This window comes from Psammomys obesus, unplaced genomic scaffold (assembly GCF_907164565.1).
Source record: "Psammomys obesus unplaced genomic scaffold, mPsaObe1.curated_primary_1811, whole genome shotgun sequence".
Lineage (NCBI taxonomy): Eukaryota > Metazoa > Chordata > Mammalia > Rodentia > Muridae > Psammomys > Psammomys obesus.
In genome coordinates this window covers 4,159,489-4,182,538 of record NW_026591918.1, presented here as the reverse complement: position 1 = coordinate 4,182,538, position 23,050 = coordinate 4,159,489, and the positions used below count along the sequence as shown (strand labels likewise).

The following is a 23,050-nucleotide window of genomic DNA, read 5'->3' as shown; positions in this document are numbered from 1 at the left end:
TTTGTTGTTAGTTTGTCTGGTGTAGGATACATTGAAGGTTGCTGGCAGCTTTTCTAACACTTGAAAGGCAAGAAGAGGACAAACATACATTTGTTCTGGTGCTATCTTTGTAGAAACAATCCTTCTGTTCTTGAAATTGGTCTATTTTCACCATGTTGTCCTCCTGTGTTTGAGTTCTGAATCTTTCTCTCTGTTGCTTGTTCCTGCTTCCTGTTGTTTTAAAACAGCTTCTAGAATATTTTCTAAAACGAGAATTGCTTCAATTGATTTACTTCACCAGAAATGAATACTAGTGTGTGTGGGATCAGCCCCTATGGTCAGGTTTGGGAGAGGAGATAAGGAGTCTTCCAGGGAGGAGTGTGTCAGCACAGAGATGGGGATGCGGTAAGTTTTACGTCCTGACTGTGGCAGTCAGAGTGCTTATTCATTTATACATCCTCAGGAGGCAGGGATAGGTGCGAGTTGTTCCAAAACACAGATCATATCTTTTTTGTCCCGGCACGTGTGTTTCAGCTTCCTCTTGGTCATATGTTTAGTCATCACTGATAAACCATAATTATCTTTTACAATCATTTTCCCTCATTAAACCCACAACCTAACTTTTAACAATCTTTTACTTTCAAGGGCATATTTTGCCAAAGCAGGACAGTTTGTTCTAGGCTGGTAGGTCTTGCGGTTTCAAGGGCACTAGACAGAAAGAAAATCTCCAAGCTGGCCTGAGCAGATTGTCATGTCCCAAGCAGTGTATTATCAACTTTTAATAGTCAGGTGCTAATTGTCATTAGGCCTAGGAAAAGTCTTCAGGCCAAAGCTGCTGCAGCTAGTATTCAGTTTCTGCCACAATACGGTGTTTATATTTTATGTATTTGTAGAATTTATTTATATGTCTAATCATGATATTCTTTTGTTCCTTGGTCATACAACACCATAGTGGCCCTATATGAGTTAGCTTTCTCTAAGAAAAGGGAGGACTTAATACTTTATTCTTTTATTATTTTCTACATCATTCTTTATCCATCAGTAGTAGGAAGAGCCTTTTAATTTGATCTGCTGCCAACTTCTCTAGCCCACCGAATCTTGTTTACCTTTTAAAGTTTAGTTTGTTCTGGTTATCTTGTTCCTGAGTAAGTGCAGGACAGATATTCCAAGAGTATCTTGGGGTCGGAGCCTCATAAGGAGGTCTCTGGCATCTTTTATTTGAGTCACAATCTGCAGGGCATAAGGAAGACTCTCAAGTAGGCCAGAAAAGGATATCTCTCTAAAAGCGGAAGGGTGTTATGGTTAGAACATTCCTGGAGAAGCTTAGAAGCAGTACTCTTGGGAGAAGGCATAAATGATTCATAAGAAAATGTCTATCAATTCAACATCCCCAAGTTATACAAATAGTAAAATCCACCTTACAAGCATGCAGCTTCTGTAGCTCAAGGCCAACAAGTGGGAGACCACAGGATTGCAATTGCATCACTTGGCTCAGCTTTGTTGGGTCTTTGTCAAGGAGGTATGTTAGCTTTATGACTTTCACTGCTCCCATTAGATAGAGCTGTGCCACCGGTGTAGATGTCTGATTATTAAAATGCAAGCATGGAGCCTCTTCTGTGAAGTTCTAAAGTTGTGGTTTTTCTAGTGAGTTGCCAGTCTCTGAGGAAGATTAGTTGCTAGCTTGATGTGGAATACTAATTATAATTTCTCAATTTAATTATATCATCACATTAATTTTAATAAGTTAATTTTTAGTATTTGCTTTTTAAAAAGCAACTCTTGAGGTGACTCTGGCTCATTTCCCTTTAAGAGAGGAATGTTGATGAGTTCTCACCGACAGCACAATTCCTAGCACACTAGCCTCCTTCAGCTCCACTCCCTCCTTTAGCTCCACAGAGTGAGGTGTTGTACCTGCCCCAAGAGACTGTGTTTACCTGGTGCTCTCTGATCTTCACCTATAGAACTGCTCGTGAGTTGGGAGGTAGAAAACACTCATATCTCTGAAACTGTGGAAAGATGTCAGCAGAAGCTTTTTTTTGGAGTAGCTGGTTTTGTCCTTCTCTGTCTCAGGCATGGTGTGGCAAGCCAGAGGAGCCAGCTTTGCCTTTCATGTTACTGTAATATGTTTTTCAGAATCTAGAGTTTCACGCTCATTACCAGTACGCATACCATTTACAAAATTTTAATTGCTGTTATGTTTACAATTTACAGAATTTAGGCTCAGGTCCATTACTATGACCTTATTTCTTGATGAAGCCCAATTTTGAGATTTAGAAATGTTTTCAGGTTGGTGGTTGCAGAGCAGATTCTCCTCTATCCTTTGATTTACCCAGGATCCCCATTGTACTTAAGTTCTGCCTTACTCTTCTGGTTAGTTTTCCTTATTAATTAAGAAAAATGTGTCTTCAGCACTTATAATGTAATCTTTGCACACCCGAATTTCCTTTAGTTCTTTTTAGTACATTTGTTTTTTATTTCTGTTGTGCACCTCTTGGTAATTTGGTACATAACTTATCCCTGTGAGCCAAGAAATAAGTTTAGTTCTCATCTAGTAGGCTGTGGCAGATCCAATAGCTCTTCTACTTTTATTATCCTCTACTTTCTGCCTAACTAAAAGCTTAGATGATGGTTCCTAATATAATTAAAATTATTATGTTGTCAGTTTTGCTCCCTAAAATAAGCTCCTGATAGAACTGCCCAAGGAGTTATATCAGATTGAAACTCAAGGATGTTAATAGCAGCAGTGTTTATAATAGTTGAGAAGTAGAAACACCCCAAAGACGTTCAATATAAGGGAATAAGTGTGATCTCTTGGGTGAAAGAAGCCTAGCATGTAAGAAGACACACTGTAGCATTTGATTTCTGGGAAGTTTAAAGCATTAAAGTCACGTTTAGTCAGATCTGTTTGGGCGGTGTGACTACAGAGATGTGAGAGCGTGCTCAGTGACACGGTGGGTTGGTAAAGCGCTTGCAATACCAGCGTGAAGCCCAGAGGGATTTCCAGTCACAGTGCAGTGCAGACAGCCGGGCTCGGCTGTGCGCTCTGTAACCCCAGAAATGGGGGAGGCAAGACAAGAAGATAGGTGGGCTGTCTCGTCTAGCGACATGGTGAGAGTAGGGTCTGTGAGAAAGCATCTCTCAGGAAATAGTGTGAGAGCAACGGAGGGAGGCGCCCAGTGTAGTGTGTGGCCTTCAGACGCGTATGCACACATGTGCACGCACACCCCACGTGAGCGCACAAGCTCATACCCCAAGAAAAGGAGGAGGCAGAGAAACATGGAAGAGTAAGCAGCATAAAGTCAGGTTGCTCTTGCCTTTGTGCAGGAGAGACTGTGGAGGCTGGCAGGAAGGCTCTATTTCTTTGACTGGGCAATAGTCGCAGAGAACCTCACTTTATAAAAACCTGTACCTTTAAAAAGTATTCTCGCAGGCGGGAGAGATAACTCTTTTAAAAAAGTATTCTTGGGTGTGTGCTGTTTTTCAAAATAAATCCACATGGCTTGAACATGGAACTCTGCAGATGCGGTGCCCATAATCCTAGCGCTGAGGAGGCTGAGCTAGGAGGGTTGCTGGTGGTGCTCCATAACATGGACTGCATGCTGAGACCCTGCCTCAGATAAAAGAGGGGCAGGGTGGGCGCTAACCCTCTAGAGTAACACTAAAGAGTAACAAACAGACAAGTGGTTTTTTCCATTTTTAAGAAGAAAGCCCTCTATTTTATCTCTTTCACTTGTGGCAAGACAGAGAGCTCTTTCAAGATATGAGTTTATGTTACAGGAAGTTCTTCCTTCAGATCTCTGGCAAGGGGAGGAGGAGGTAGATAGGGCCAGAAGCAGAGATCTGTTTGTGTCTCTTTGGATTATATGCATTGCAGAAAAGTTTTTGTGTTGTTGGAGATTTTGTGTTTTGCTTTGTTTGTTTTGTTTTTTACTTTCTCAAAATGAAGAGAGAGTTCTGAGCAATACATTTTAGTCTTTTAGTATATATTCTTTTGGGTTTTCAGGACAGAGTTTTTTCTGTGTAGCCCTTTATATCTTGGAACTTGCACTGTAGATCAGGCTGGTCTCAAAATCATAGAGGTCTGCCTGCCTTTGCCTTCCCCAGTGCTGGCATTAAAGGTGTGTGCCACCACCACCCCACTGTGGTTTTGATCTTTAAAACAGTCAGCGTAGTTGAGAAAAGGCCAGAAGAGTTATATTGATATAGTTAGGCAGATAAGAAACCTGCTGTCAGATTTGTTAGGATACCGCCCCACTTTGATTAAACCAAGTTCCTTGATGTCTCACAGCATTGTTACCCTAATGCATAGTAATATTTGAAGAAATCCTTACATTCCCACAAGCAGTTTATAGTAAATTGATGAAGGTAGAGATAATGGGCAGCTGCAATATCCTGTCAGAGACTTGAATAAAGAATAGTGGAACAAAGAGGAGGGCACCAATAGTATCACTTAAGAGAAAGGAAGAAAATAGAAATTCAGCGTTAGCCATGATGAAATTAAGTCCCTGCGGAATTCTGGATAAAGATATCTAGAAAGTAGTTAGGGAACGGCATTCTGGAAACCGAGAGAAATTGTGACTTGCCATCAGCGTTTAGAAATAGTTCAGTTACAGGTAATTGAAACTGTGAAAAGATGAATTTTATTGCCATTAAAATCTTGAAGACCAAATACACTTATTTAAATTATAGCCAGATGGAGAAAAAGGCAATGAAAGGCTAAGAAAGGAGCGTGAAGACATAGGGAGTGAATGGGCAGTTCCAGAAGTAAAAGAAGTAGTTTTTAAAAGGCATTTGTAAGCTTTTGATTAAATACAGTGGGTGAATCCATTTATAACAAAAATAATGTATTAAATATAAGGTCATGAGGACAATGGGAGAAAACACTACAGTAAGTCAACAATAGGTGTCAACAATATTTCGGAATACACACAAATAAAACAGGTGTCAGAGATTTGGCATCTATTCTGTTTTCTATTTTGCAGGGAGCAGAAAAAAAAAAAAAAGGACAAGTTTTATTTAAATCTACAGCTCAGATACCAAAAGCAGTAGGGACTCTGGAAGGGAGTAGTCCATGCGGTACTTTAAGCAAGGATTTGGATTTGCCTAAAGAATAGTCTGTGCTTTATTTCCTTTAGCCTGGTCCATACAGGCACTGATATGCACATGTTTTCTGAACCACCCTGTGTCCTGTACGCTTCTAGAACTTTGCCCAGGTTTGAATATAGGAGAAACAGGAGATCATGACCGGGGAAGAAACAGGAAAAAAGTGTATAAAGCAGAAGAAAGCTTTTAAAAAATGTAATTATTTTTCAGAAAGTTATATATAAATAAAACAAGGAAAAGATGATAATGTCTTTTAAAAGGTGCAGTGTAAGTAAAGTTTTTGATAATTAAGACTATGATACTAGCGTTTTTTAAATCAGCACAAGGATTTTAAAAAGTAAATATTCTAGAAAATAAAAATGGTAGGAATTTTTAAGTAAAATTTTTAATCTTCTAATTTAAATTTTTTAAAATATTGAATTATCCTGAAGATGTTATATGTCGATAATAAGTTCAGGTATGAGAAGGGAAGAGAATGGGATGTAGTGAAATGGACACATAACACCCCCGGACATACACAGAAAGAGGGGGACATCATACATACAGAGAATATGAATATACTTATCAATAAGACAATATAAGACAGTTCCCCAGTGAAAGATATTGAAAGTCTACATTGTAAACCAAGAAGGTACACTGAATGTTCATCACATTGTGTTTTAAAGACCACAAGCTAACCCAGATTCCAAGGCACACACTGTATTGTTCCACTTACAGGAACCATCCAGGGTAACTAAATCAAGTGAGAGAAAACAGATCAGAACCTGCCAGGGCCTGGAGAGGGAGGCTGGGAATAAATACTTAATGTATTTATGGCTTCTTTTTGAGTGACAAAAATGTTTTAGATATCACGAATATACTAAATATTACTGAATTGCTCCTTTAAAATGGGTGGTTTGTGAAGTTTAGTTAGAGAAAGGTGGGGGGAGTATAAAAAATACCTTTGGGTATATGGCCCAGTGGTATAGTACCCTGTGTTCTTTCTCCAGCATGAGGGCTAGAATGGGGAAGGAGAACTCAAGAGCTGTAAGAATACAAAGAAGATTCATAGTAAACAAAATTGGCAGTAAATAAACCCTGAAGTATTTTTTTTGTCCCTCCCTCCCTTCTACGTTTCAAACTCTGTATTCTTGTATTTGTTTTTTTTTTTAACATTTATTTATTTTTACTTTTTATATATGATTATTTTGCCTACATGTATGCATTTGTACTATGTGCATGCCTGGTGCCCACGGAGGCCAGAAGAGTGTGTCAGATCCCCTAGACCTAGTTTCCGGCGGACATGCCACCGTGTTGATGTGGGAATGGAGCCAGTTCCTCTGCAGGAGCACTTGCTTTTAGCCGCTGAGCAAGCTCTGGTTTTATGCGTTTCTCATTTATGCTGCTCGTTTGTTGTGATGAGAGTGCTGTGTGCCACATCAGTGCTCAGGGTTAGCTTAATAGTCTGGGCCATCTCAGAAGATTTTCTAGAGTTCCTGTAGTGTGGGGACAGTGTGAGCAAGAAGTCGGAAACTCCCGTCCTCTCCTACATGCTTTGGCCCTGGCTAGCATAAGTCTATGGAACTTTCTCAGGGCCACAGAATTGGGGGATGTCACCCCCAGGTATCCAGGAAGGACAGGCAGATCCAGTATTATAAGCATTAGAAGTCCTTACTACCCAAGAGGAACTGGATTCAGATCGTCATTGGACTCATCCATGTAGAAGCCAGGAAAGAGCAGAGCAGTCTGCTTTTAAAGCTCTGAAGGGAAATTTCTTGTAGAATTATGGGCCTAGTTAGTCAAGCAACTATCGGTATTAGTGGAAAACTAGCATTTTCAGGGGAAAAGAGTGACAAATCATTTACCTTCTGGCGATTCTGTTTCATGAAATTATCAGAAGTTATGTTACAATAATAAAATGAGAGAATAAAACAAGATTTAGAGCTCAGGGTCAAGAGTACAGTATAGGATACAGTTGAGAACAGGTAGCTATGTCTTGAGGACTAGCACCTCTTCAAATTGTCTAAGTGTGAAATAGATCTGTTGCATTAATCTGTATTCTTAACTACTTTGGAGCATGAAAGGTAGAATTAAAAGTTCAAAGCTAACATAGGCAACTTACGTCTCAAAATGAAATCTAAAAAGAGGACAAGGAGTATTGCTTAGTGGTAAAGTAGCTGCCGCCTTTGAACAAGACACTTTCTTCAGTCTCTACTACCCTTCCTTCATAAGAGCCTCTCTTTGTTTTAAAGAAAGGCAGATAAACAATGGGTGATAGGCTAGGGTCAGATTGTAGGGGAGGAGGGACTCCCCTATCAGTGGAATAGGGGAGAGACATAGGAGGAAAGGGGGGGGGGGGGGGGAAGCCGGGAAGAGATGAGGGAGGGAGCTACAGCTGGGATACAAAGTGAGTAAATTGTAATAATAATAATAAATAAAATAATAATAATAAAGAAAAAAAAAGAAATGGGAAGGAGCTGTGGGCTCAGGCAACCAAGAGGCTGTAGTGGTGTTGGGGTGACTTCAGTGATCGATTGGAGGGTGCAGACTAAATTTTAGTTGAAGAGTCCAAGAACAGAGAAATTGGTCTAGCACAAAGGAGTTGACTGAAGGACAGCAGCTGATACACAGGAGTAAAGAATGAAATAGCAGAATGGATACGTTATCTGCCTCAGTGATGTGCAGAATGTGGGAACATACATCAAATGCTAAAGCACATGCTTTTTTAAAAATTTCTTTTAAATAGCTAGCTCTTCTAAAGTCATCATTTTCTTGATGTATGTTATTTAGACTCTTCTCAAGTGTGTCAGTAGGAAAGAGTAAACTATCAATATAGCATTGTTTCTCTTCTTTAAGTAAACTGCCTTCCCAGAATGCCTTTATTTCAGCTTCATACCCATGACTTAAAGATTTCACATTGGTTTTTTTGTTGTTGTTGTTGTTTCTTTTATACGAAGGTCTACACTTTATAGTATGATGATATCTAATGAAAACAGAAGGCATATTCTTTTCCTGCTCCCAGTTTTTTGCATTAATGTGATCATTTTAGTAAGTTCAGTTCTCTAGTTCTTCTTCCGGATTCAAGCTTTTTGTTGAAGCTTGGTCATAACGGGTAATGCTATCGTCTTTAAATTTGGTCATGGAATGTGTTACACTGCTCCACTCAGGGAACGCGGCTGTGTTTGAGCTTCGGTAGTAACATTTATTTTCTTTGGCAGAGAAGCTGATTGTCCAGGGGCATCTAACCAAAGTGGTAGAAGAATCAAAGCTTTCAAAAGGTTAGTTTTCTGTTTTCCCCCTATGGTTTTACAGTTATTTTGGATAATGAAAGTTAGTTTAAAATTTCAAGGTTGTTGTAGTTTAACCACAGTTTTATTTATTACTGCTTACAAAATGTCAATCTAGCAAGTGTAGATATTATATGAAATATTTAGATGTCTATTTTAAGAAAACATAGGACAGTTTCTTTTAATGTAGGCATTTGTGTATGGTTTTAAAGTTAATATTTGTGGTAGGTCTGCTTTTGATCTTTCTGTCTTCTGCATTGTTTTTAGTTTTCATTCAAAATTTTAGTCAACATAATGCAAACCTTTTATGAGTGAAAAATATTTAATTTTATTTTGAGGATTATTGTATCTTTAACATTCTTTTTGATATTCAGCATTTCTCTATTTTGTTATCTCAGTTCGATTAAAACATTAGTGATAACTTTTGTCAGTGTAAACTATGTTGTATTTTATAGTTAACAGTCCAGTAATTTGCCAAAGTAGCAGGTTTTTTTATGCTTAAAAATTATTATTATCATAGTGTTTAAACTCAGGGAAGAAAATTAGGGTTTAAAGCATCATACTGCTGCTTTTAAGCATAGGAAAATAAAATAAATAAATCTGGTGGGATGTATTTTTTTTAGAGTGGAACTTTAATCAGACTTTGCCAACATAAAATTCCAGAATCTTATCCAGTTAAAACAACAAACACTAAGTGTTTGTAACACTTTATTTTAGTACATTCTGTATTTTTAGAATTATTGGGTTAGCTTGCTTTTTAAAGTGTTCTTTAAAAAATTGTGTTATTTCAAATGTCTGGTAACTTTCATTCTAGTTTTGTGCACAGTAGATGCCATATTAGGAGAAAGAATGCATAGACTATGCAATGCTAATATTGTTCTGGCAAACAGGCATAAGGTTTCAGAATAGTGAACTATTTTTGGTACATAGGCAATTTATTTCATCTTATTAAAGTGAGATGAGAACAGATTTTAAAATAGCCTTTACTTCACCACCTAAGTTCCTATTCTAATCTGTTGATTGAGTAACCAACACTTCACACTAGAAGCAAAGCAGAGGGAGAAGGTGTTTGGTATTGCCTTCAGAAAAGTGCCTTGCTGCCTTAGTACTTTAGTGTATTCTGGAATAGAATATATATGCTTGAAATCAGGTAAAATTTTTGAAAAAGGTGTGTGCAATATTACTGATTGTAAAAAAATATACAAGGAAAGTTTTGGAGAACCTGTTTTGACTCAGCATTTCTACTTCTGGGTCTTTTCTTAGTTTGACTTTTGTTTTCTAGGACAGGGTCTCACTGTGTAGTTTCATTTAGCCTTGAGCTCCTTCTCAGCCTCCTGAGTGCTGAGATTACAAATGGGAACAGCCGCACTTGGCTGGGCTTTTATCTTAAGGAACAAAGTGGACAAATGTTGAAGGTTCTTTGTTTCAGTCAGATATTTATTAAATGTATTATGGTAAATAATTCCATGCAAATGAGTTTAATTCATTTTCTAACAATAATATAAATATAAGTTTTATATTTTATAAATCAACATTTATTAGTACTTTTCACACTGCCAAACTGGGTGGTCATAATGGTTGCTATCTAGCTCTCTTGCTCTTCCCCACTATCTGTTGGGGCGCCCTCTCCCCCACCATGTCTTTCTCTCTCTCTCCTCTCTCTCCTACCCTGCCCAGAGGTGGTCTCTATGACACCCTCCTCCTTCCCTTATAAAACCTCCCACATGGAACCAGTCACGAGGCGTGATTTATAAACCCGATGTATAATGCCCCTGTACAATCGTAACATACACTGCTTATAAAATTCTCATGGTTAACTAGATTTGGTACTTTGATCCAGCATACAGGAGGCTGAGGCAAGAGGGTTGCCATGAATATGAGGCCTTTCTGGCATAAATAGCGAGCTCTAGGACAATTAAAGATACAGAATGAGACCTTGTTTAAAACAAAAACAAAACAAAACAAAAAAGTGAATTCTTCCTTTTTTTTTTCCCCAAGTTATTGGTCCATTGGTATATACAGAAATGGCCTATGGTTGGTGTGTTTGTTTTATAGTAATTGTGCCTACTCAAGATAAAGTAAAACAGTCACCTTATATGTTTCTCAGTTTAGGAATAGTTTTGTTATTATGTTGGTAGCTTTTCCATTTTCTTGTATATGTCTCTTAACGATTAAATACTACAGAAGAAAGTCAATCAGAAGTGAAATTTTAAAATACTTAAAGAGGGGGCTGGAGAGATGACTTAGCTGTTAGGAGTACTTGTGCTCTTCTAAAGGAACAGAATTCAGTTCCCAGTACCCATGTTAGGCAGTTCCCTGTTTTCTCCCTCTTCCGATGTCCATCTCATTTGCCTTTCTGAATGAAGATTGAGCATCTTACCCAGGGTCCTCCTTGATTAGCTTCCTTAGGTATACAGATTTTAGTATGATTATCCTATATGTCTAAATATCCACTTATAAGTGAGTATATACCACATGTGTCTTTCTGCTTCTTGGTTACCTCACTTAGGATAATCTTTTCTAGTTCCATACATTTGCCTTCAAATTTCATGATTTTCTTGTTTGTAATAGCTGAGTAGTATATGTGTAAGTATACCACAATTTCTGTATCCATTCTTTGGTTGAGGGATATCTAGATTGTTTCCAGATTCTGGCAGTTACAAATAAAGCTGCCATGAACATAGTTGAGCAAATGTCCTTGTTGTGTACTTGAGCATCTTTTAGATATATGCCTACAAGTGGTATTGCTGGATCTTGAAGTAGCACTATTCGTAATTGTCTGAAAAAGTGCCAGATTGATTTCCAAAGTGGTTGTACAAGTTTACATTCCCACCAGCAATGGAAGAGGGTTCCCCTTTCTCCACATCCTCTCCAGCATGTATTGTCACTTGAGTTTGTGATCTTAGCCATTCTGACTGGTGTAAGGTGGAATCTCAGGATCGTTTTGATTTGCATTTTTCAGATGACCAAGGAGGTTGAGCATTTCTTTAAGTGTTTCTCTGTCATTCAGTATTCCTCTGTTGAGAATTCTCTGTTTAGTTTTGTACCCCATTTTTTAATTAGAATACTTGGCACTACCAGAATCTTTAAAAGAGGTCTCCTTTCTTGTTGTAATTATGGTTTGCTGAATTTTCTTTAGAAATGGGCTGCTCATCTTAACAGGTACTTTCGTAATTGTGAGTTTTAGATTGATTTTTCTAATGTGCACTAAGGTAGGTTTCCAGCAGTAATGTGACCTTTCCTTTTGATTATCTTCAGACAGTGTCCCAATTGCTCTGGGAATTTTGTTGTATTTGTTGTGCTTCCCTGATTACTGTAACAAAGCTCACTGCATTTTTGTTCCCAGTTGATAAGTGGACAGCTTGGATAACAGCCCCAGCCTTCTGCATAGCAGGCAGGATCCGCATTATGGTTTGCTGTGAGCTCTGAGAAATAACCAGCATTGCATTTTGGATCAGGTGGTGAAGAACAAAGAGATTCAGAGATCTCAGTAGATTTTTAACAGTTTTGTGTAGGCATAGATTTTGAACTTAAAGCAGTCTTCTTGCTAGAAAGGTGTTGAATTTTAATAACATTTTGACTTTTCTGTTTTTCCTGACAGAAAACCAGGCGAAAGCAAAGGAATCTGACTTATCAGATACTCTGAGTCCAAGCAAGGAAAAAAGCAGCGACGACACTACAGGTAAGTTAACTTAGTATTACGAAGCTGAACAGTCTTTTGGCAATTTAGGAGGTTTATTGGTTAAAATGTGGATGAAAACTTCAGAGTTTGTGTTTAATGAAAAAGCAGTGCTTTGACTTAGCAGATCCTTCTATAAAATCTTAAATATTTTGTTAAAACTATTTTCAACTGTCCAAGTGTAAGAGATAGTTTATTTACTCTGATAATAATAATTTGCTGATATATTTAAAAACTGTATCTCTCTCTCTCTCTCCCCCCTTGTAGACGCCCAAATGGATGAGCAAGACCTAAATGAACCCCTTGCTAAGGTGTCTCTATTAAAAGGTACTTTAATGTGATTTCACAACAGTTTAAGCCAGGATATTAGACTCACCTTTTGCCAAAAATTTGTTTCATGTATATGTAAAGCTTTACATTTTAGTTCACTGTTTTAAAAAGGTTGTTTAAAGTATGAAGAACTAAAGTTGAAAGTGTTGGTACTCAGTGCTTGCTAAGAAATATGTACACACATTTAAATTACAGAGTAACTTAATTTGGTGGAGACAAAGAAGCAAGTGGTTGAACCTGAAATTCAGCTGTATTTGTGTTTTTTCTCATTTTCTATTTATATGTACTTTATAGGAAATTTATATGTACTTTTAACATGATCAGAGTAAGGTAAAAACTCTTACCTTTCCAGAAAAAAAAAAAAAAAAAAAAACACATTCTTTCTGCTGTCATGTGCTAGAAATCCTTAAATTCAAACTTTGCTGCTCTTTCTTATTTCCCCAAAATTATTTAGTTCTTAAGATTCTTTGAGAAATTTGGGGCTAGAATTATTTTTTTTTTCAATTACATCTTTTCTCCCTCTACCTCCTTCCATGCTTCATTCATTTCTTCTCAGGTTCATGGCCTCTTTTTCTTTACTTATTATTTTGTGTATATGCATAAGTACATGAACACAGCCTGAACAGTATATTCAGAGCTGAGGAGTTAGCCAGTCAGGACCTCATCCCTAGAGAAGACTAAGTTTTTCTCTTTCACTGAGCTGAGAAATTTTACAATAAACCTCTTTCTTCACTTTTTTCAACCCTGAAAGGGAAGTATTTTTTTTCTTGGTAGTTATTCTTTTAGAATACAGTGGGTAGGAAATACCAATTATTTACAAACTATTTTGAAATAAAGTGTTTTGGAGAAGACTTACTGATAAATCTATGACTTTTAGCGTTTACTACTTTTCATTGCCTCACTTCATACAAGAAAGTTTCAGTTCCGTGGATGAGTATATGGGGATTGATGAACTAGCACCAATCAGGAAGCTCTCTGGGAGAGGAACAATGGGGGTAGTCTCTAGAAGTTCCTTTGTGTGCGCATACCTATTGTTTCAGCAGGGCTGTTAAGGGTCATTAGAAGGCAGGCTGAATTCTGAGATATGAGGGAAGAGGCGTGCTCCACCCTGCATGACCCTACTGCTGGCCTAGTTATGCAACCATGGCAAGAATGAGTTCACTCAGATTCTCTCATGTTCTTTCATCTGGACATTCCTACTTTCCTTTTCTTTTCCTTCTCCGTGGACACTGAAAGTCACACTGTCTCTGGAAGCAGTTTTGACTGAATTCCACAACTCAGGAAGTTCCTGAGGATTGTTGACCCGGGTAGCCAGTGTGCCCTTCAGTCTGATGACAGTTTCCCTTACTTACTGATCTGTACTTCTCTTAGGCGACTCTTGGTGTGCCCAAGGCACAATTTCTTTCATGTCATAGTAATTAAAATGAATTAAGGTTTGCACAGTTTAGAAATCTCCACAGAAACGTAAAATCATTGTTATAAGATGTTTGTTATACTGGAAAAAAGGGATGAGGGTGAAAGTCATTGTTAGGGTACCTGCCACTCTGGCACAAGGCCCTGGGCTTGTAAGATTTTCAGCATTGCAAAACAAATAAACCATCAAACAAACAGGCTGGTACTGGGAAAGGGAGCACTGTTAGACAAAAGAGCTGATACTGGGCAGTGGTGAATGGAACCTTGGTACTTTATGGGACCATGAAAAAATAAGAAAGGAAATTAAGTAATAAACACTTATAAGGGTAGCAGTTTATATGGTCTTTTGTGCTGTATAAATCTCTCAAATCTTATCAGCTAAATTCTGATTAACTTTTAGGTAGCATTATGATTGTGTTAATTGTATTCAACTGTTATTAATGCTTTTTTATTCATTCAATTCATTTTTAATTATGTGTATGTACAAATAGGGGAAGACAGCCAACATTGACCTCTGGCCTCTATACTCACAAGTACACAAGTGTGCATTCATGCATCCACATATGTTCATATCTGTATGGACGGACACTTATCTACCCACATTTGCATGCATGAACACACACACACACACACACATACACACACACACACACACACACTCTGCCTCTCTTTCCATTCCTCTCTTCTTCTCTTCCTCCTTCCCTCCTAACATTTCTGTATGACTGCTGACTTTTGCTAATGAAATAGTGTTTTAACCACAGCTATTCAAAGATTTTGAAGCTGGCTCTGGTGACACTTGCCTATAATAGCAAACAACATTTGGGAGAGCAGGAGAATAAGGAACTCGAGGCTGTCTTCGACTGTGAAGCAAATTTAGAGGCCTGTCTACCTCTCAATAAAATAGAAAGATTTTTACAACTTGATTTTAAAGTTATTTTTAGATTTACTTTATTTTTAAATAAGTGTGCATAGATATCTATGTAGAGGCATGTACACACAAGTGAAGAAACCTTTGGCGTCCAGAAAGGTTATCAGACTCTCTGGAGGTGGAGTTATAGGCCATTCTAGCTGCCTGTTGTACATGCTGGGGTTTAAACTTTGGCATTCTCTCCAAGCAGTACACACTTAATTGCTGAGCCATCTTTCCATCATCCTGCAGCTTGATTTTTAGAAACAGAATATTAAGCATCCAGAGTTTAGCTCAGTGGTTAAGAGCATTTGTTGCTCTGGAGGACTTGAGTTTGGTTCTCAGTGCATGTGAGCGGTTCACAACCATCCATAACTTCAGTGTGAGGGGCCCAGGCCCCTTCTGACCTGTGGGCACCAGCTGTGTATGTGGTACACATGTACACATGCAGGAACAACACTCACGCACACAGTAAGATAAATGAATCTTCAAAAAAGAGAGAATGGAGTGTTACATCATTCCATGCTTGATTAGGAGCAGGAGCATCTTATAAGAGTTGCCAAGAAATAATCATCATCATTACTTTAAGTGGTAGTTATTATCTTTCTTTTGTAAGAGTTTTATACATTCCTAAACCAATGTACTCAGTGAAACTTACTAGAAACACTTAAATTATGCTTGATTGTGTGGGATTATGGTTTGACTCTATATAAAGAGGTACAGTAGCCTGACAGAACTTTCTGATTTGGTGTGGGGTAGTTGAGACAGGTTCTCAAGCTTGCAGTACTCCAGCTTTCTGAATGCTGAGATTATGGGGATGCACTACCACACCCAACTTGGAAGTTTCTCTTAAAGGAAGAGGGTAAATTTTCAGACCCCACGGTTAACTTTTAGGACTGATTAGAAAGGCATGACACTTATGTCCAAGTTACACCCATCATAGCCATGCAAAACGATGGCCCATCTCTATGAAGCTCACTTGCTCATTGCAGTTCCTCCTTAATAGCCTGTGCCACTGAAATATTTATTGAACTGGAAGACACAGAAATAGGCTTATAAGAAAGTGACAGCCCCTTCTTCGCTTTTCTTTCTCCTCCTCCTTTCTTGGTTTTGTTTTGAATTTTGAAACAGTTTCATGTAGCTCAGTCTGGCCTTGAACTTACTGTATAGCTTGAACCTCTGGTGTTGCTGTCTCTACCTCTTAAGAGCTGGGATTGCAGGTGTGCCAGCATACCTGCTTGAGGTCGTAATCTTAGGGAGGAGAGGTGTGTCATTTTAATGAGTTGATGGGAACTTTGGAAAATTGCTGAACTTCCTGGTAGGGAACAGGGTTGGGGCAGTGGTCTGGATCGGATTCCCAAAGAAGATGGCTAAAAGTAAGTAAGAATGTGCCAAGAAGAGAAAGGGAATGGTGTATTTCTTAAAGGCAAGACCAATGTGAACAGTGGGAATAACATCTCTCAGCCATCCATGCAGGAGCATGGGTATGGGTCTGGCCCTGTAGGATAAATGTGGTTAAAGATAAGACTTGGGCAGGCATAAGGCAGTAGCTCAGTTTAGGAACTTTTACACGATTATGGGTGCAGGTGATAGGAGAAATTACCAGATAAATACAAAACAAAATGGGACTGATAAGAGAGCTAGCAAAGGAACCAACTGTCAGGAAGGAATCTGTCTGATCAGGAGAGGCAAGGGAGTGAAAAATTCAGCTGTAGGAGCCCACTGCCACGATCAGATTTGCAGTTAGACAGCAACCTGTGACTGTCCTGCATGCACACGTAGTTATGGTAGACAATTTGATTTACATACTAAGCCCACCACTGCCAGACTTTCTGGAAGGGGAACGCTGATAGTAGTGGAAAGAGGGTGCTCCCGTCTGAGTAGCTGCCTCAGCAAGATAGAACGGTGTTCTATCCGTTGATGTGCTAGTGTCTGTGCGGGCAGGTGAAGCATGCATAGGCAGATCTTGGAGAAAATGCTTTGATTGGTCCTTTCCTAAGTGGTTCAGTATTTCTCAACTATGTATACTAAAAGAGTCTGAGTCTTTGGAACATAATTTATTTAAACCAAATTTAATATAGGGCATATGCAGTTTTTCTGTAGGCTAATGCTTTTGAGTTTAGTTGGTTTATGCATAATACGAATCTGCAGAAATTAGCCTTTGGCTGAGAAGCTGGTTCTGGCCTCTGCTCAGATACCAGTGTCATAGTTTGGGCTTCTGTGCACATGTAGGATATGAGTACTTCTGAGGTCCACACTATATATAGTTTTATTTAGTCAACACAGCACAGGCAGCTCTGAAGATATACAGTTAAGAGTGGTAGGAGTAAAACACGTTTTTTAAGGTCTCAGCCTCCGAGATCCTCCTATCTCATCTTTCCAAATGCTAGAAAAGCTGGGGCAGGGAAGCTGTATTATTATTTTCACTTATCATAATTCCTCAATAATATTTATTTCCACTTGACTTCTATAGCTAAATAAAATGGGGTTAGGTGTTCAGGAACATGCCTTTAATCCTAGCTACTTGGTGCAAGGTTGAGGCAATACTCTTAAGTTCATTTGGGGCCAGCCTAAGCTAGATAAGACCCAGCCTCCAAAAGAAAAGATAGAGAAAATTAATTAGGCTGCAGAACACTTGTATTTACCCTTGTCTAAGCATTTTTCACTAATACTCATCACCAAACTTTTCCCAAGGTTGTGAAGCAGATTGATTTAAAACAAAACAAAACAAAACAAAAATCCTGTTTTTAGAAAAAAAAGTAGGGTGCCATGAGAATAGACTTAAGTCACAATAAACTAAACTAATAAAGTACTTTCCAACAAAACCTTGTGAAAAACATGTTTAATGAGCCTTGAGCACAAAAAGATTTCTCATTAGTCTTTGATAAAAATTGTCTCTTGGCTGCTTAGAAGGCCGATCTACACACTAACTCTGATTAGTTTGAAAGTGGTCATTTGTGTTTATTGCACCAAACTTAATTTGCAGAGATTTTAGTCAGTAATAGTACTATTTCTGTGACCAAATGCTCTAGAGTTTGTATGATCTGATACATGCCTTTTGTTTGTTTGTTTGTTTGTTTTATTTGGTCTTTTATATGGTTCAGAGAACTAATTTGCAAATAATGCTCTCTTGTGTAAGCACAGCTCATTATGGCTTTGATTATATGTTCTCCTTTAAAATGTGATTACTTGGCATAAAAACCAACTTCTTTGTTATCTCATGTGAAAGTGAAGCGCTCTGTTAGTTTTGCTTGACAGCATGACCTATCCAGGGAAGTGTCATGCTATGGATAAGAATTGCCCATGTATAGACTTTAGAGGTAGATTCCTCATTTATGAAGATCCACTAAAGCAAAACTGTCTTTTTTTAAAGCTGTTGCAGACATCCATTTATTCTTACTGTGCTTGTAATGATAAACACAGAAGGGCAAGATAAGTTGATGGAGTTTAGTCAGAAATGATTGGGCTTGTCCTAAGATGGTGGTATTAGGATTGGCTACTTTAGGAGAGTTTTTATTATTATTATTATTATTAAAAAATGTAAACAGCTGAGCAGTGATGGGGCAGGCCTTTAATCCCACCACTCAGGAGGCAGAGGCAGGCAGATCTTTGTGAGTTTGAGGCCAGCCTGTTCTACAGAGTGAGTTCCAGGACAGCCAAGGCTATACAGGGAAATTCTGTCTTGGAAAACAAAACAAAACAAACAAACAAACAAACAAAAAACCAAACGAATTTGGAAAAAGTTGAAGAAAACCAGAAGTACCTATATATGCTTACTTCCTAGATTCAGTATGTGTTAATATTCTACTATATTTCTTGTATTTAAATATATGTAGCATGTTCTTTTATTTTACTTTGACACAATTCCTGGATCCACAGAAAACTTACAGCATTATGACTGAGTCCCATATACTCTTCTTTCCCCTGTCTCTTTCCTTTCACCATAGAAGAAATGATAACCTTTATTCCTAAATACCTTGCTACATATCCACCTCCTCCTATATGGCTACTATACCATTCTCAAAATCAAGATGTTAAATAACATTGATATGTTAATGTACTTGAACCTGCTGACTTTATTCTCACTTTTCCTTTGTGCTATGACAAAGGAGTCAAAGGAGTCATAGCACAACCATGCATTGCCTTTGTCATGTCTCTTCAGTCTCCTTTGAGTTTCATGACATTAGCACTTTTGAACAGCGTGAAAAAATTAAAATGTCTCTCAGTTTGGATGACTAATGTCTCCTCATGACTAGATTTAAACTGTGTATATTTTATAGAAATATTGGAGCTCTTGTCAGAAAGTACCAGATATTGAATTGTTCTTTTGTTGGTGACATTAACTTTGATTATTTAAGGTGTTGTCTCCCAGGTTTCTCCTTGCAAAGTAACTTTTAAAGTAATTTTATTTTTATAACTAATTTACTTGTGGAGAAATGTCTGACTACAAACATGTTCCATTAAATTGCACACTTATTACTACTTAAGTATTAGTAAATGCTGATTATTTACACCCAATTAGTTACTGCTACAGTAGGGGGTCAAAGAATGATTTTATAACTGTATCATTTCTTACGTATTTGTTGTCTTGCCTTCTATTGTAGTAAGAATCTTTATTTTATTTCTTTTTGCTACAAGGTCTCACTCTATAGCCTAGGCTAACCTAGAACTTGCTGTGTAATATACCTAAGCATGTGTACACAAAAGAATGCAAAACACAACTAGATACAATAGAAAGATACGACTTAACAGGGTGATGTTAGTGTTTAATAGCCAAAATATTTTTAAAGATTGTTTGATTGTGTGCATGTATGTTTGTGTGTGTGTGTGCCCACCCATTCACATGTACATTCATTTGTATATGTGTATGCTTTGGAGAGGTGTATGTAGGCCTGTGTACACTCAGAAGCCAGTAGGAGATATAAGATCAGGAGATATAAGATCAGGCATTTCTTTTTTTTTTTTTTTTTTTTTAACACTGTGTAAGCTTTTTAAAAATTTTTAAAATTCTTTATTAATTACACTTTATTCACTTTGTATCACCCCTGTGGTTCTCTCCCTCCTCCCGTCCCATTCCTTCCCTCCCTCCACCCTCTGCATGCATGCCCGTCCCCAAGTCCACTGATAGGGGAGGTCCTCTTTTCCTTCCTTCTGACCCTAGTCAATTAGGTCTCATCAGGAGTGGCTGCATTGTCTTCTTCTGTGGCCTGGTAATGCTGCTTCCCCCTCAGGGGTAGGTAATTAAAGAGCAGGCCAATCAGTTCATGTCAGAGACAGTCCCTGTTCCTATTACAATGGAACCCACTTGGATACTGAACTGCCATAGGCTACATCTGTGCAGGGGTCTTAGGTTATCTCCATGCATAGTCCTTGGTTGGAGTATCAGTCTCAGGAAAGACCCCTGTGCTCAGATGTTTTGGTTCTGTTGCTCTCCTTGTGGAGTTCCTGTCCTCTCCAGATCTTACTGTTTCCCACTTCTTTCCTAAGATTCCCTGCACTCTGCCCAAAGGTTGCCCATAAGTCTCAGCATCTGCATTGATAGTCTGCAGGGCAGAGCCTTTCAGAGGTTCTCTGTGTCAGGCTCCTGACTTGTTCCCTCTTTTCTCCTTCTTCTGATGCTCATCCTCTTCACCTTTCTGAATAGGAATTGAGCATTTTAGCAAGAGTCCTCTCTCTTGATTAGTTTCTTTAGGTGTACAGATTTTAGTAGGTTTATCCTATATTATATGTCTATATGAGTGAGTATATACCGTGTGTGTCTTTTTGCTTCTGGGATAGCTCAGCCAGGATGATCTTTTCCAGATCCCACCATTTACCTGCAAATTCCACGATTTCCTTGTTTTTTATTGCTGAATAAGAGTCCATTGTGTAAATGTACCACAATTTCTTTATCCATTCCTCTACTGAGGGGCATCTGGGCTGTTTCCAGCTTCTGGCTATTACAATTAAGGCTGCTACAAACATGATTGAGCAAACGTCCTTATTGTGTACTTGAGCCTCTTTTGGGTATATGCCTAGGAGTGGTATAGCTGGATCTTGAGAAAGCGCTATTCCTAGTTGTCTGAGGAGCGCCAGATTGCTTTCCAGAGTGGTTGTACAAGTTACATTTCTACCAGCAGTGTAGGAATGTTCCCCTTTCTCCAGAACTTCTCCAGCATGTGCTGTCACTTGAGTTTTTGATCTTAGCCATTCTGATGGGTGTAAGGTGAAATCTCAGGGTCATTTTGTTTTGCATTTCCCTGATGACTAAGGACGTGAGTTCAGGCATTTCTAAGTCACCCAGCTTGTTACCTGTGTGCTAGATTCTGAACTCTAGCCCTGTGGCTGCTTAGCAAGCTTTCTTAGCTGCTGAGTCATCTTTCCATCCCACCAAAGTGTTAGTACAGCAAAAGATGAGTATCAGAGTAACGAGAAAGGGAAGAGGCTAGGGAAGTTGGTAATGCTGGGTTAAGTCTATTTTAGTTAAATTGCTAAAGTTACATCAATTAATAATTCAGCAAGTATGTTTACCTGCTGTCTATGTGATGGTGGGTACAAATCAGGTATACTGGAGCATCCAGTCTAGTTTTTATTGCATTTTTATGATTCACAGTATTTTTAATTTTTAAAAGTTAATCTATAACATTGTTTCTCTATTACCCTTTCCTCCCTCCAGCTTTTACTATGCCAACCTCAAGTGATTTCTTTTTCTTTAAATGTTATCTCTCTCTCTCTCTCAAACACACACACACACACACACACACACACACACACACACACACATATTTATTTTTTGTATTCTACAAGTAACATTGCAGCCCTGGCTGTCCTGGAACTTGCTCTGTAGACCAGGCTGGCTTTAAACTGCCTGCCACCTGCCTCTGCCTCCTGGATGCTGGATTAAAGGTGTGTGTCACCACTTCCCAGCTGCTGGTGCATACCTTTAATCCTGGCATTTGAGAAGCAGAGACAGGTAAACTCATACCAGCCTAGTTTGCATACTGAGGTTTAGAGTAGACAGCAAAACATAGTGAGCCCCTATGTCAAAACAATTACACACACACACACACACACACACACACACACACACACACACTCTTAAAAAAAAGAAAGAAAAGAAAAAGCAAACCCCAAACCAGAAGTTTGATTTTTTTTTTTTTTAATTTAGTTTATTTGTTCATGTGGGTAGGATGGGAAGAGATATGTATGGAGTTTAAGAGGACAACAGCTCTTAGGAAGTCTGCTCTACCCTGCTGCGGTTTGGGACTCTAGGATAGAACTGTGGGAGAGAACTATAGGATAGGTCAGCTTGGCATTTCCTCTCCCCTCTGAGCCCTGGTAGTTTTCTCTGTCTTGAAGAATTTCTTTTGTTTTCCCATTTTCATTTCCAAATTTTATTTCCATACTTTTAAGTTCCAAGGAAAGTTTTTCTCTTATTGTTAAACTTCAAAATTGATGGAGAAGAAGCTGGACAGAGGGTTCATCTGGTAAATTAGGCACTTGCTGCCAAGTCTGATAACCTGAATTCAACTCCTGGGACCACCACAGTAAAGCAAAAACCCCAACTTCCTTACATTGTATTTGACCTCTACATATGTACTGTGGTATGCATGTTACACACACACACAAAATAACAATAGTAATAATAAATAATTTGAAAATTGATGGAAAAACAGTGTTATGTTTGTCTCACTGAATTTCAAGTTTACAGGAGCTGTACGTCCATAAAATGTATGTTAATTTCTGTATTTTATAGGACTAGTATCCATGTTAACTCTGTTGGTCAAAGTAAAAATAACTAATATGCTTACTCTAATTTGCTTCTAAGTTTTATTTAACTCAGTTGTGCCATGTTACTAGCTGTGTGTGTCTAAACATGAAAAAGAGCGCCAGACTTTAGTTATAGAGACTATAGTGCAGTACTAACACTTGCTTTTAAAAATAAACATGTTTTTGTCAGATGACTTGCAGGGTGCACAGTCAGAAACTGAGGCCAAACAAGAAATTCAGCATCTTCGCAAAGACTTGATTGAAGCCCAGGAGCTAGCTAGAGCAAGTAAACAAAAATGCTTTGAACTTCAAGGTGAGATCAAGATCACTGCAATTTTCTGGGGTCTTATGAAGGCAGCACAGTGTGACTTGTTGGCACAGAACTCAGAGCCCAGAGGCGTGGCAGGGTCTCCAGAGCCAGGGCTTTGCTAGGCTTGTTCTCAGACGTCCATTTAGACCCCTCAGTTTCTGTTTCAGATGGGGAGATGAGGACTGTTACAGATGTTTACTCTTTGTGAATGGGAAGAGCATTAGGAGCTCTGCCAACAAAAGACCTCCATTGTTAATTACGTGCGAATTGCAGGCTAAATGTTCCTTATTCTTGGAATCAGAAGTTATATTTCA

General features: G+C 38.5%; 1 protein-coding gene across 26 annotated transcripts in view; it reads left to right on the top strand.

The window, feature by feature from the left end:
* Positions 1-23,050, top strand: part of Slmap (sarcolemma associated protein) — a 122,814-nt gene that overhangs the window by 82,518 nt on the left and 17,246 nt on the right. For 16 of the 26 annotated variants that reach the window (XM_055612289.1, XM_055612282.1, XM_055612285.1 and 13 more), the window contains 4 exons: positions 8,280-8,339; positions 11,950-12,030; positions 12,295-12,354; positions 22,617-22,739. In XM_055612289.1, coding sequence (XP_055468264.1) covers positions 8,280-8,339; positions 11,950-12,030; positions 12,295-12,354; positions 22,617-22,739 — 324 coding nt within the window. The remainder of the gene's footprint in view (positions 1-8,279; positions 8,340-11,949; positions 12,031-12,294; positions 12,355-22,616; positions 22,740-23,050) is intronic. The other 10 variants (XM_055612298.1, XM_055612295.1, XM_055612287.1 and 7 more) reach the window with 1 other exon arrangement.